The 15,779-nt window shown below is 38.4% G+C and overlaps 1 protein-coding gene and 1 pseudogene across 1 annotated transcript; one reads left to right on the plus strand and one right to left on the minus strand.

Moving 5' to 3' along the window:
- The first annotated feature begins 8,123 nt into the window (after positions 1–8,123).
- On the plus strand, positions 8,124–10,926 carry LOC125614088 (PRELI domain containing protein 3B-like). Its single transcript, XM_048796365.1, has 2 exons — positions 8,124–8,311; positions 9,038–10,926. The coding sequence occupies exon 2, from the start codon at positions 9,152–9,154 to the stop codon at positions 9,695–9,697; it is 546 nt and encodes a 181-aa protein (XP_048652322.1). The 5' UTR covers positions 8,124–8,311; positions 9,038–9,151; the 3' UTR covers positions 9,698–10,926.
- A 669-nt stretch (positions 10,927–11,595) lies between these two features.
- Positions 11,596–11,941, minus strand: LOC107144215 (annotated as a pseudogene).
- Positions 11,942–15,779: the final 3,838 nt, after the last annotated feature.

Raw genomic sequence — 15,779 nt, forward strand, 5'->3', positions numbered from 1 at the left:
GAGGGAGAGAGAGGGAGAGAGAGAGAGAGGGGAGGAGGTCGTACGTGTCAGACTTAGGCCAGGAAGCGGAAGTCGCCGGCAGCCAGAGTTTAACCTCTGTGGGCGCGGGGTGTTGTGATTCCGCGCCGGGAACTGTGGATCTGTGGAGGGAGCAAGGGGATGTGGGTGACATCCGTAGTGGTGTATCTTAGCTCGCTTTCAAACTCCTTTCTGATTTTCTTATACTGTCATGAACACTGAGTCTGAATTTTCTTCTGAGGATCCAATAACTCCCCACCCCCTTTTGATCCCTGAATTATTTAGAAGGCCACTGTCATAACTTGCAAAAATCCCCCCCAAAACAAATGCCGAATGTTTTCTCTGATATAAGGGGGGTGACTCAAAGGGAAGGAGAGCATGGGAGGAAGATTATTTCTAGATAGGGAAGAGGGGTGGGAGGGAAAGGGAGGGGGAAGGAGATTATCAAGGAGAGTGGAATGTGATGGTCATTATTATACAAAATACATGTATGAAGATTTGAATTTGGTGTCAACATAACTTATATGCAAACAGAAGTATGAAAAATTGTGGCATATATGTGTATTAAGAATTGTAATGCAAAAAAAGAGTATATGTATAATGCCATAATTTTGGCATGAACATACTTTATACAGAGTTACGAAAAATTGTGCTGTAAATGGGTAATAATGAGTGTAAGGCATTCCATTATTGTCATGTATGTAAAAAATAAATAAATATTTTTAAAAATAACTTGCAAAAATTCTCTGAGACTCAAAGGGTAGAGGAATGGGTGCTTTTTATATTGGGTGCCAGCGGTGTCCCCTGGAACGTGGGGGAATGAGCAGAGTTTTACAGAAAGGAAACAAAGACGACTGAGTGCTGGCTGCACCTTACCTGGGATTTGGTCCACTGGGGTAGAAATGCTGCCCAAAGGAGCCTTTCATGATTTGACCTTACTCATTCTGTTGTGCTTTTTTTCTCAGAATTGATGTCTCAAAGAAAGCATGTAGAGGGAGTGTAGAAAATGTTAGTTTCCTGACACAATTTCATTTTACCAAACAGAAAGTTGAGCCTTATGTCAGTGATTTCTAACCCAATTGCTTTGTGGCCTCAGAATGCTCTTTGAGTGATGTCAAGTCTGAAACTTGATGAAACTTGCCCAAAGTCTCAATTACCTGGCCAGTTTTCAAAACTTTCATATTTTGATTGAGAACACCATCTTCCAATTGTTGGGTTTAGTGTACTCTGTGTGTCTGTTGGTTAAAACTTGGTAGTTGGGGTGTATAAAATATGTATATCTTTCCTGATGATTTTCTTCTGCTTGTTAATCATGAGTTACAGAGAAGGGGGAAAGAGAATGAGAATTTTCCACTGTATTGTTGATGCCAGGTTTTCATTGTGCCAATCAATTTGTAACTTCTTATATTTTGAAGTTTTATTATTAAATGCTGGTAAAGGTACTGTGTTATTGTTAAATAGATATAGCCAAATTCCTTCCTCCAAAGGCTGCAATGTTTCCCAGTCCCACTGTTACAAATGTGAAACTCAAAAAGGGGCCCAATGAACAGAGGACAAGTTGTTGGGGCAAGAAAGAAGATTTATTTGATAAGCCAGCAAAACTGAAAAATGGTAAAATAGCATCCTAAAATAACCATTTTAACTCAGCATAAATTTTGAACTCCTTTTATCCTCAGTTAAGGGAGAAAGGAGGGGGCTTAGGTTAGGGGAGACTTCTAGGCACTACTCTGTTGATCTTGAATGGGATGTTGTAAAACATGGAGATTGATATGCACATAATAACAAGTCTGTGATGGCCTTCCTTGAAAATATCTTTATTATCCTCATCTTGGTGTGATCAGTCTAGAGGGGGGAAGAAAGATTAGGGCAAGTTTCACATACATAAATTTTGTGCTGCCAGTTCCAGATAAACATTGCCTAAATGACTAACATGTCTGTGTGCAGATTTGAACAGAAACAGCCTGAATCCAAGTTTAAGGTAGCAAAAGAAACAGACATAATATGAAGGTTGAGATGCTACACAATTTTGACCCTGCTTTAGTCACCCATAAGATACCAGCACAGGCCCAAGTGGAGTCACTACTTTTGAGAATAGTAGCCTTCAAATCCCTGAATAGTAATTTAAGCAACCATTATCATATGACCCAAGTTTCAAAGGAATAATCTAAGCAAAACTGGTGGGAAACTAATAAAATATTGCTCAGCTGTGTGACCTCCAAATTAATGGTATTGTTTTTGCCCCACCCCCTTTAAGGCAGAGTCTCACTATGTTGCCCAGACTGGACTTGAACTCCTTTGGCTCAAGAAATTTTCCTGCCTCAGCCTCCTGAGTAGCTGGGACTACAGGTGTGTACCACCATGCACGGCCAAAATTGGCAATTTTTAAAGTCAACTAAAACAAGTGAAGTTAGAACATATGCTTAGATTTTCCTTCCGTTTCCCTCCAGCACTGGATGTTGATGCTTTCTTTAATTTTTGCCATTTCGAGGGCTATTAATATTTAATCAATTTAATTTGCATTTTCTCACTACTTGTACAATTGCAAATCTTTTTTTTCTGTTTTTCCCCTCTTCTTCCAGTTTTCATGTCCTTTTTCCCATTTTCTTTAAGGTAATTTGACTTTTTCATATCAATTTTTTTGTTGATGGACTTCTATTTTATTCATTTATTTATATGTGGTGCTGAGAATTGAATTCAGTGCCTCACACATGCTAGGTGAACACTCTACCTCTGAGCCACAACCCCAGTCCCTCATAGCAATTTTTGGAAGGCCCTTTGCACATTGGTGATATTAACACTCTGTCAGTTATGTTGAAATAGTTTTTCCCAACCCTGCCTGTACTTTGCATTTATAGGTATCTTTTAATAAATAATTATAAAAAATGTAGTTTCTGATCAGAAATGTCTAAGCTTTCCTTTATGACTTCTCTAATTCCATCTTGCATGGTTCACCTTCTCTATTCTAGATAGTTCTTTCTAGAAAGATAGTCTTAACATTTATTTCAATGATTGTTTTGGCTTTCTCCACTGAAACCTTTAATCTAATTGGAATATACTCTGTTGCATAGTATGAAATATGAGATCAAACTTTGTTTTTTGTGTCAAATATATACAAATCCAGACTCAGTTAGGAAGAAACTTTCACTAGAATGAGATTTTTGCAATAGGGAGACCATTCCCATCTCACAAATCTGCAAGCATTTCAAAACCAAACTGAAAAGGGCTTTTGAAAAATAGGGTAAGGGGAGGTAAACAGAGATACATCAAATCAGTGGAGAGGAGGTTGTACAAATAGGGGAAGTGACCAGTGGAATCTTACCATATATGGAATACGAACATAATCTGGAAAATATCTCTCTAATCTATTTCATTTCAAAGGATTTTTATTCTTGAAATTTTATTTTCTGTGAAGTCTCTGAAGTTTAAAATCATTTTATCACATTTCAAAGTGAATGCTAATCCCCACCCCACCGCCCCCCCTCAAAAAAACAACAAAATGAAACTATTGTAATTCTGATTGGAGTTATATAACTTCAATATAATAGTTTGGGGAGATTTAATATTTTCATTACATTAAGCCTTTGTATCTACATTTGGTGTCTCTGATTATTTCATATGACTCAATGATATTTTTGTATAAATCTGTCATCTCATGTTTAAATTTATTTTTAGGTATTTATAATATCTTTTGTCATAGTTAAGACTTATTTTTGCTGATCCCATCTGCTTATTGGTATAGAGGAAAAAAGCATCATTTTTATAACATCTATCTAGTACTGATTCAAAACTACAAATTCCGGTAGCCTCTTAGTATAGTTTATTAGGTTATCATTTGTGTGTATGTGATGCTGGAGATTGAACCTATGGTCTATGCAGGCTAGGCAAGAACTCTATCACTGAGCTATATCTCCAGCTTCTAGGTTTTCAAACTATATAATCATATCAGATATAGATAATATTCTTTCTCTATCTGATATTTGATAATATTATTTATTCTTTTTTTTCATGGTATTAGCTGTCCAGTACAGTAGCCACTAAGGCTACTGTTAAAATTTAAGCTAAACAAAATTTAAAATTCAGGGCTGAGCATGGAACTCAATAGTAGAGCACTTGCCTAAGCATATACAAGACCCTAGGTTCAATCCTGAGCACCACAAAAAAACTTTTTTTAAATTCAGTGTCTCAGTCACCTAGGTACTTTTCAAGTGCTCAGTAGCCACATAAGGCCATTGGCTACTGTATTGGATGGTGCTATATATGAAACATGACCATCATTGCAGAAAGTTGTATGGAAAATGCAGAGAAAGAGTATACAAAATAATATTGGATAATAGATATGGTAGAAAACATCCCTCTTTTGTTTCCCATGTTAATGAAATTGATTTAAACCTTCTACCATTTAGTATGAAGTTTTCTGGAAATGTTTGGAAGATGGTATTGTCAACTTTTTGGGTTTTTTTTGGGGGGGGTACTATAGTTGAACCCAGGGGTACTCTACAACTAAACTACATCTCCAGCCCTTTTATTTATTTATTCATATTTATTTTTTTCTTTAGTACCAGGGTTTGAATCCCAGGGCACTTAACCACTGAGCTACATCCCCAGTTGCCACAGTCTGGCTGGGCACAAATGCCGCAGTCTGGCTGGGCACACAATCACGAGCCACCACACAGCTTGTAGATTCAAACAGCAACTCTTTATTCCCGAACTCACACCAGCCGTCTAAAAACACGTTCTGGGGAAATCCACGTTCTCTGCCCAAATCCACCTCCACTGGGCTTCTATCTCCCAAAAAATACTGTCTGAATCCCGTGAGAACTCAAGGGGAACTCAGGCAGCAGGATACGCCCTATTCCCAGCAGGAATAATCTTAAACCTGGAATGCCCTAAACCCGATTATCCTAAACCGGGAACACCCTAATCCGCCCTGGTCCTTGAGCAAGGTCACCTACATGCAATGTCACTGCAAAATGTCCTATTTCCACGAGTCCTTCCACTAAGCAACATGGGGTACGCTGGCAAGGAAATTGTCATACCTACTTGGCTAATGGCTCCCAGCACCCAGTCCTTTTTAATTTTTTTAATTTTAAGACAGGGTCTTGCCAAGTTTCCCAGGTTGATGTCAAATTAATCATCTTCCTGCTTCATCCTCCCAAGTAGCTGGGATTTACAGGTATGCACCACTGCACCTGGTGGCATTGTCAAGTTTAAATGGTTTCCTTCTGTTGCTATTTTATCTCCAGTTTTTATCATGCATACAATGGCTATTGAGTTTTATACTATATACTTTTAATATTAGTTATATTTTATATTGATTTATACTTTTTATACTAATTATAATTATATTTACATTAATTTATATTTTCATGTTAATTGATAGCATTGTGTGACATTTCTAAAGTATTTGTGTAAGAAATTATTATATAAGAAATTATGTTGATTGACTTACACATATTAAAACATACTAGCATTCCTGGAATCATCTTAATATTTATGGTATATTATTCTCTTGAGGTGCATCTGTATTTTATTTGCTGCTATTCTATTTAGAATTTTTTCATCCATATTGTGAATGAGAAGAATCTTAAAATATGTGATATGTTTGGATCAGTCCAATGTGTCTTTGGGATTCATCTAAAGTGGCAATCCCTTTCTCCACTGAAATGTCTTAACTGGGCCTCTCCAGGAATCTTCACCCAGACTGATTTTAGGACTGTCATCAAAAGAGTCTCTGCAAAAGAGTTCAATGTAGACAAATTTCCTATTTTCTTGTCACCCTGTTGACTTGGCCACTGGCCGAAAAGATACCAGTATGGTTCCCTCACCACCACATGAATCTAATGACTTGAAAGACAGAGTAGCTGGTAAAGAAAAAGCTTTATAGGCAACAAACCTGCAGGTGGAAGATGGGGGATGGTCACTCAAATTTCATCTTGCTGGGGGTTACAGGTGCAAAAACTTATATGTGGTTTCTGGATAGTGTAGTTTTTGCCATAGCTAGGTAGCACCAGAATGGTTATTAATTTGGGGAGATATCAGTTCCCTTGATATGGTTTGGTTGTTATCCACAGATCACCAGAAATGCCTAGAAGCCTAAAGAAAGATTAACTCAGGAGGTTGTATGACTGGTGGTGTCTATTTTTTTTTCAGACAAAGTTGGACTTATCAGTTAATTATGTGGGGAGTGAGGCATAGAGAAGTAAGGCAAATCAGAAACAATGAAACACAGATTTGCTAGTGCTCAGAGCAAGTTAACCCACTCACTGGCTTCAATATTAGTGAAAGATTATCTCCATCTTCTTTTTATAGCAGTATATTTTAGTGTCTTTTATAAAATGAATTTGGATCTTTATCTACAGACTGTAAGAGTTTATATAGTGTAGACTCATTTAGTACTGATTAGTTTAGTAAAGAGTTCCTTAATTTACAACCGGTTAAGATATTTTGGTAATATATTAATTTTTCTGATTTTGTTGAATTTTAAAGCATGTCAACTAGCAAAACCCTCTCCTCATTTTTTGAATTATTGGGGAGTTTTAGGAAGCTTTTTTCATTGCTGAGACCAAAAGACCTAGCAAAAACAATGTAGAGGAGAGGAAGTTTGTTTGTGGCTCAAGATTTTAGAGCTCTCAGTCATAGGTGGCCAACTCCATTGCTCTGTATCTACATGAAGCAGAACATCATGACAGAAGAGTATGGTGGAAGAAAGCAGCTCAGGAAATGGCAATCAGGAAACAGAGCTCTACTCCCCAGGGACAAAATATAACCCCAAAGTCATGTACCCAATGTCCTACCTCCTCTAGCTACACCCTACCTGCCTATAGTTATCACCCAGTTAACCTCTCAGTGATTAATGCACTGATTCGATTAAGGCTCTTATAACCCAACCATTTCACTTCTAAACTTTCTTGCATTGTCTCCCACATGAGCTTTTGGGGGATATGTGCTTTTATGTCATATATATAAAAATAAATAAAAAACAAGCTCCTCCTATCAGTGGAGGGAATTGAACCCAGGGGTGCTCTACCACTGAGCTGAATCCCCAGCCCTATTTATTTTTTTAAGACAGGGTCTCCTTAATTTCCCTAGGCTGGCCTTGAATTTACAATCCTCTTGCCTCAGCCTTCTGAATAGCTACCATCTACAAAACTCTACTTTTTTAAATGTATCAATTATTTTTCTAAAGGAAAATTAGACAATTGAATGCTTTTTTAATGCTGGAAGGGCATAAGAATAGAAATTACATAATTGGCTTATGAGTTACAAAAAATTTTATATCTGTTATCAGTAGCTTATTGATTATAATTTTAATGTTTTTTTTTTTTTGTATCAGGATTGAACGTAGGGGCACTTTACCACTGTGCACAGGCCCCAAGCCATGACTCCTATTGGTCCACCCAAAAAAGATTCCCAAAGACTTGTAATTCCTCGATGATCCCAGGCTTGCAATTGATCATTCATCACCTTAGTGCCCTAATCAATAAACTCATGGACTGAATCAATGACTTTAGATACTTAGATCTCTAATTCTTATTAAATCTCAAAAATTTCTACAGAGGTCCCAATCACTTAACCATATATGTCTCCAATTGTTCCCTTCTAGGATTCTTCCCACTTGTCACTTACTACCCCCAAATGAACGGCAGATATAGGCCCTGGATTATCCAATTCTGTTGGATCCTAACTCATTGATCCCCCCCTACAGAAATCCCCCAATCTTTGACTCCCAGAAGAACTCAAACAACCAACCACAAATTTGGATTGGTGTTGAACTTTAATGATAAAAACTTAAAACACTTTCAGGCAGAAACAACATGTTATATGCAACAAAAGGGGATTACAGAGCTACTCGACTTTGTATTGGCAACACTAGAAGTCATTTTAGAAGAAAACATCTACAGATTATTGAGAACTGAGATCCAAGAATTTGAAACTCACTCTGGTTAGATATCATTCTTCTGTCAGAGCATAAGAAACACAATTTTAGACATAAAGCATTTACTATATAATATGCTTATTTTTCCTAACTCAGAATGCTCAAGAGAATAGTCTAACTAATTGTAAACAGAATAGTAACAGAATCTTCAAAATAGAAGGAAAGTAGTTTTGGAAAATGACTTGCAACTGACATATACTTATATCTGAATAAAGATGATGTCATAGAGTATTTATTTGTTTTTGCAGTGCTGAGGATTGAAGCCAGGGCTTGTGCATACTCAGCAAGTACTTTACTACTGAACTCTTGGGCTTAAGCAAGCCCCCTGCCTCAGTCTCCCAGGTAGCTGGAATACAGGTAAGTACCACCAGGCCTGGCTTGAGGGCTTTTGATATTGGTCTGGGGTATGGCCAAGGCAACTTTTTAAAATACTGATATGATACTGGCACAGGATCTGACTTCCTGAACAAGACTCCTAAAGCACAAGAAATAAAATAAAAAATAAATAAATGGGATAGCATCAAACTAAAGATTCTTCATAGCAAAAGAAACAATTAAGAGCATGAAGAAAGCCTATAGAATGGGAGAAAATCTTTGCCACCTGAACCTTAGATAGGGCATTAATTTCCAGAATATATAAAGAACTCAAAACACCACTGATAAAGTGGCACTTTACCACTGAAGCACATCCCCACCCCTTTTCATTTTTAGTTTAAAACAGGGTCAGTTTTCATCTTGTTTATCTTTAATTGTTTTATTAACATGATCTAACATTCTGAAAAAGGTATATCCTTGCAGTATAAATTAAGATGATAAGATTTTATTACATTTTCATGAATTTTTGCTGATGATTGCATAAAGGTTTATGTGTATTACATCTAATTCATCTAACGTATACTTTGTTACTATGCAATATGTATTTTTATCTGTTGGGTGCTTTTAGCCTTGGATTTCAGCTTGAACATTATATTACCAGACCTGCTTTTATTTTTCATGCATTTGCCTGATTACTTTTGCCTCTTTATTTTCAATATATTTCTAGTAAATGACACATAACTTTAATTTTTTTTTACTTATTTAAAGCTTTATTCTTGCCTGCTCGCTGTGCGGCCGCTGGGCGCGGATTGGCCTGGATAGTGTACCTCAGTGCCTCATTGTCCCCCAGAATCTCCAGACAAGACTCAAGCCACAGGCAGCATGAAGATCTGGACCTTGGAGCACGTCTTCGACCACCTATGGGAAAATGTTACAACAGCTGCAATGCATAAATACCCAAACCCTATGAACCCGAGTGTGGTTGGAGTTGATGTGCTTGACAGGCATGTAGATCCCTCTGGAAGGCTGCACAGCCACAGACTTCTTAGCACAGAGTGGGGACTGCCTTCCATCGTGAAGTCTCTTATTGGTTCAGCAAGAACCAAAACATATGTGCAAGAACATTCTGTAGTTGATCCTGTAGAGAAAACAATGGAGCTTAAATCGACTAATATTTCCTTTACAAATATGGTTTCAGGGGATGAGAGACTTATCTACAAACCACACCCTCAAGACCCAGAAAAGACTATTTTGACTCAGGAAGCCGTCATCTCTGTGCAGGGAGTCAGCCTTAGCAGTTACCTGGAAGGACTGATGGCGACCATGATATCTTCTAATGCTAGTAAAGGCCGAGAAGCAATGGAATGGGTAATACATAAATTAAATGCTGAGATTGAAGAGTTGACAGCTTCAGCAAGAGGAACATAAGGACCAATGGTGGCAGTGGCATTTGTAGAAAAATGATAAAGTCAGTATAGAATATCAAATCCCCAGGTCTCTCCAAGCAGACAGTGTATTTATTTGTTACTTAAAAAGTAAAACTGTATTTTAGGTAGAATTTTTTTTCTAATAACCTGGAGTAAGGCTATGTGACTTTTGATCAAAACAAAAAGATACAGGGCTTCTAAAATCCAAGGGATCATCTGAGGTTATTATGGCTTGAAATGACTAATTTCTAGGGTTTTAGTATTTATGTGAAATTTAACAAAATTTTTTTAAAGTACTCGGGAGAAATGGATATTGATGTTGAGTCTTCTTAAAATAGAATTTTAACACTTTTCAGGCATTGGAACTGTACCTGACTTTGGACCAATCCCAGAGCCGAGCAAGCAGAGCCTCTCCTCATACATACACACTCACCTTGCTAATACAGACTAGCACAGCCTGCAAGGGGGAACTGACTCTAAAATGAGAATTTGTATAGTTTTAAAAGACATTAAATTGTATAAAATAACTTGCTCTGCTAAAAACCACAGTGTTTTGATTTGGTATTTAAATGATATTTTTAGAGTAAAAATCATCACTAAGTCTATATGACTTCAACATAAATAATATTTTATTGTATTATAGAGTACTGTGCTGATTTGCCAAAGTTTTGTAACTTAGTAAAGGTATTACCTTCCTCGGACTTGTACTTTATGATTTAGCATGCTGTACCGTGGGCTGGTTATGTTAACTAAAAAAATAAAGTCATTACCTGAGTTTCGCAGCACTCTTAAATTGAACACTTATACAGAACAGCTGTTCACATCTTTTATCATTTCACATTTGCGTAACTTATAAATTGCCATGTGTCAAAATCATGGTTTTGTAATTGCTAAGGCTTGATATGTCAGGTTATTTGAATATAATTACTTTTTGAGGTAATTGTGACCACAAAACATCTTTTTTACATGAATAGCTATACATCATTTGAAATTACTCAAATGATGTCTTGATGTGAAGCATAAATCCCAGGAACTTAATGTTTTTAATAATATGGTGCCACTGTGGGGGCGTTTGGGGAGAAAAAAGAATAATGGAAGGTGGGGACAGAGTGGCCCAAGCTAACAACTGAGCCAATTGCACTGCAGGTTTTATTAATGGGATGTCCTTATTTTTGATGCCAGAGGGTGGCTGAAAAGTGAAAAACAATCCAATAAATGTATTTTGTTTAATATTTTGTAGCAGGAAGTTTTAATCACTAAATGATATCTTTGATACTTGCAATTGTTGCATACAAAATATTTTTGTTAAAAGGTGATGAGCTCTTGCCTTTATTTTACAGTGCTTAATGAGATCATCTTCTAAAAAAGGACAGTTAATATGTGTACATAAAACGACAGAAAGATACCAAACTTTTTAAAATTATGTTTTTCTATTGAAAATACTGTTTAGCTAAAGAATTCTTAGGATATTTGTAAAAGCAAGTTAAATCTGATAAGGTTTCTGATTATGTTGTTTGGTAACCGGAGATGGTTTTTACAACTGAAATAATATTTCAGCTAAAGAAAACATTGCTAAATATTAATGTTTCACAAAAAGTGACTTGTATAATCTGTTATACTTTTTCTGAAAAAAAGTTGTAATATCCTAATTAAAAACAATTTTTTAAATCTTTTTTTTTTTAAAAAAAAAAAAGCTTTATTCTTTCATTAGCAACCTTGGAAAGAGAAATTCATATCAGGACTCAGAGCAAGAAAGAGACCCCAAAACATCTAGGTTTTCCTTAATTCCTTTGGCTGTAGAAGTTGTAGAAGAATTTAAACCAAGCCAGACCCATTCCATCTCTGGTCACAACCTCATCTCTATATCCTGGTCCTGGTCACTTTGGCTGGAAATTGGCTTCACTTCACCCAAAGACCTAGTTCAAGGGCATTCTTAGCTTCCTCTAGTTTGAGCATTCTCTCCTGCTACTGGTGGTGCCACTCAGCCATGTACTGAAGCATCGACTTGGTATGGAGCTAAAACAAGTAGGAGCCATAAACCATGACCTTGGTGAGATCTGAAGATTCCAGAGCCTTCAGTTGCAAGCATGGCCTTGCTTATGCTCAATGTAAGGGATGTGAGATCTGTGTGGGCTGAACAGGGCTTCCAGTAGTCACATCTGGACTCTAACACCTCTGGGTCTTTCAGGTCTTTGGGAACTTTCACCCATGGTGGGATATCTCTACCATCTAGGAGCTTATCCATCTTGAGTCCCTGGAAACCAGCTACTCTCCAGTGGAGGAGAGTCCTACTGTCATAGGAAAGCAGGGAGCTGAAACTCCAAACCTCAGTTCTTGTGTTCCAATGAAAGAAAATTTAAAGTCAGACACAAAAAGCCATGCAAAATAATTTTATTATAAGTGAAAGTGAGGTAAAAGTAAAGTAAAAGCAAACTGAGTCTTAAGCAGAGAGCACTCTCAAAAGAGAGAATGGGCCAAATCTGAGCAGAGAATGACAAAGGAGATAATGCTATCTCCAAATTTGTTACTGTTTAATGTTTGCCAGGAGAACTGGGGACCATCTTCTGTACTCTTTGCCAATCAGGTGTTCAACTCCTCCTTCACATTGGGTGGTGGAGTTTTTGACCTTAGTTGGTTGTCTCCGGAATGATCATAGTGGCCATCCTATTTAGTGGGGCTTCATTTACAAATCAATCTCATGTTAATGTGGGCATTGGGGTCAATAGCTTGTCAGAAGTTACCTTAGTGTGCTGCGCTGCTAAAGGAATCTTCCTTCCCAGACAAATGGAGACACCTATAGTCTGTGGGGAGCCATTCTCACACGTGACTGGGCAACTCCCGGTTTGGGTCTGAGGCTCTCTGGCTAAACTGTGTCGGAGCTTTCCCAACCTCTCCTGGTGCGAGAGTCTGTCCGTGTGGGGGTGTGACTGACCACTGACCCCGGGGGCCAATCACTGACCCTGACCTTGGAGTGCGGCCCCCCTCAACCTTCATTGGATGGAATTCTCCCCTGAATTTCTTGTTCCCCAATAAAAGGCTACTCCCTGGTGTGCTCCCTCTCTCTCTCTCCTGCGGCTGAGTAATCCTTGCTGCCCTACCGGGTGGTTCGAGGTGGGAACCAGAGGGGGAGCTGTCTCGGACCTGGTCATAGAAAAAGGTAACTGAGTCTGTGTGTTTTATTTCGATCTCACTAGCTAACTTTTATGCCAAGAACCTCTTTAATGAAACCAGTGCGCTGGTCGCATGGTGGAATTTGGCACCCAACATGGGGCATTCTAGATTAGCTAGATTGAGTGGGAGCGCGCTATAAAGATAAAGATAAAGGAAGTGGTGACAATTTAGAGTCACAAAAGTACCTGGAGATATTGAAGGAAAGAGACGTTAAATTAATTAAAATGGGAAATTCAACTTCTATGGATAAGGAAATGTATCTATTTTAGACAGTATAATTAATCAGAATGGAAAACAGATAAAGAAAACTCAGTTATTACAATTCTTAAAGATTGTAGGCGAATATTGTCCTTGGTTTTGTGAACAAGAGTCTCCAAATTTACTTACTTGGGAGAAACTAGGAAGGAAGTTACAAAAAGTTTGTCTTTCTAATGAATTACCTGGAGGCATAGAGAATATTCAGAAAACTTGGATGGCTCTGGAAGTTTGTCTTTTTGAATATATGGGCCAGAGTTCGTGGCCCCCTGAAGATCTATTAAAAGGCATTCAGAGAGCTATTAGGTCTATTCAAATGGAAAATCCGCCTGAGGCTAAGTTAATTCCCTTTCCCTTGAGCCGTTTAAAAACAAAGGCTCTAGGGGCTAAACTGAAGGTTAAGAATGTGACTTTAAACTTGCAGGATCAGGCTAGCCCGCAGGGAGATTATAGAGAGGAACATCATAGAGGAAAAACCTCCGCAGTCCTAGAAAGTCCTCCGGAAGAGGTAGAGGATCTTCCTGGGGAGGAAAATCCAGAAAAGATTCTTAGAGGGGCACAGAGTTCTTCTCCACCACGTGGCTTAGAAGCCCAATTTCAAAATGGCGACAGTGCAGAGTCTACCCACGACTCGCAGTCTGAGGAAGAAGAATCAGATGTTGAAATCCAGGACTTACAGAGAAATTTTAACAGGCTGCGTTTAACACCGCCTGCCCAGGCTATTCGAATTCAGCCATTACCTGCTAAAAGGACAAAATTTAACAGGTACTCTGAATTAACAATGACTTTTCTTACCCCGTTCCAGTGAGGTATTAAGAAAGCACAGGAAGCTGGGGAAAATACTGGCAGTTTTCAACTTTTTCCAGTTTTTGAGCAAGTTAATGAGCAAGATCAGAGAGTTAGAATTCATGCTGTAATCCCATTTAAAACCATTAAGGAACTAAAAAGTGCATGTGAGACGTATGGTCCGAATTCGCCTTTTGTACAGAGCCTGATAGAAAATATCTGCTCGCAGCCCCTTCCTCCTAGTGATTGGATTTCTTTAGCTAGATCTTGCTTGAGTGGAGGAAATTTCTTACTTTGGCGTACTTATTGGACTGATTTTTGTACTGAACAGACAGAAAGAAATAGAAGACAAAATTTAGAGACGCCAATAGAAATGTTTTTAGGAACAGGTGAATTTGCTGATTTAGAAAGACAGTTAAATTATGAATTTGTAGTATACAATCAAATAACTGATTGTGCGAAACGTGCCTGGAAGCAGATTATCTCTAAAGACCAATCCAATTTAGTTCTTACCAAAATCAGGCAGGGTGCAAGTGAACCGTACTCAGATTTCGTAGCCCGATTGTACCAGGCCGCAAACAGGTCGATCGGGGACCCAGGGGCGTGTGAGTTTAATTGTCAGGACGTTCTTAGGCCGCACCGTAAAAAAGGGACAGTTTCTAAGTTTATCCGCTTATGTTCTGAGATAGACTCTACTCATTTACAGACTGTAGCCCTAGCTGCGGCACTAAAAGAAACATTAAGGCCGCAAGATTTAGTAAGAAAGCCCCGCGGGAGATGCTATGTTTGCGGGAAAAGTAACCATTTTGCGCGCGAATGTCGCCCGCGCAATTTTAAGTTCAGGGCTCCATCTACTGTTGATAATAGATATTGCAGGACTCAACCCCATGTGGCGGATCAAGATGGCACGGATCAGCCTGCCTTCTTGCTGTCATTTCCTCCTAGCGGGAGGACAAAAAACTTCCAGTCGGCCCCTCCCCAGGCCGAGCAACAATATGGGGAATTCGAGGAGAGGTCGCACAGTGTGACGTCACTGGCACCGACCAGGACAGCCCGCGATTTTTACCGGAATGTAGATCGCAGACAGTTTTCTTAGGACCTTCAACGACAGTTTAATTGAATCCTGAATCAAGGCCAAAACAAATCTCTACTGGGATTTTCAGGCCGCTTCCTGATAATACTATAGGTTTAATTTTGGGACGTAATAATTTAAAGGGAGACATTGAGGTGATACCTGGTGTGATAGATTCAAATTTTAAAGGACAATTAAATGTTACTGTAAGGTCCAATTATGTCCTAAGGCTCACTCCAAAGGATACATTTGCCCAATTGATTTTATTGCCCTGTGATGCGGGGAGACACCCACCAGTAAATTCAGTTTCTAAACTGCTGGACAGAGTGTACTGGTCGCAGTTAGTGCGATAAGAACGCCCTTTATTGGAACTTAAAATTAATAATAAAAAATTCCTAGGAATCGTAGATACAGGAGCTGATAGCTCTGTCTTTTCCAGTAAATTCTGGCCTAGGAATTGGCCCTTACATGTAGCACCAGCTAACCTAGAGGGAATAGGACAGGTTTCACAGCCCGCTCAAAGTGCCAACTATCTCCGTTGGGAAGATTCCGATGGGAACAGTGGAGTATTTAAGCCTTATGTGTTAGAGTCTTTACCAGCTAACCTATGGGGAAGGGATATTTTAGCCAAAATGGGATTGTTATTAGTTACTCCAAATTCTATAAGGTCAGTTGAGGAAGTTAATCAGAGGTATTTTCCTGGAGATGATAAGAAGACCCTTCAGGAAGAGTATCTGTTTACAAACCAGTCTCCACGACAAAGATTAGTAAATGCTCCAAGCCAAAATTTTTACTAGGG

Source organism: Marmota marmota, unplaced genomic scaffold, assembly GCF_001458135.2.
Source record: "Marmota marmota marmota unplaced genomic scaffold, marMar, whole genome shotgun sequence".
NCBI classification, from domain to species: domain Eukaryota; kingdom Metazoa; phylum Chordata; class Mammalia; order Rodentia; family Sciuridae; genus Marmota; species Marmota marmota.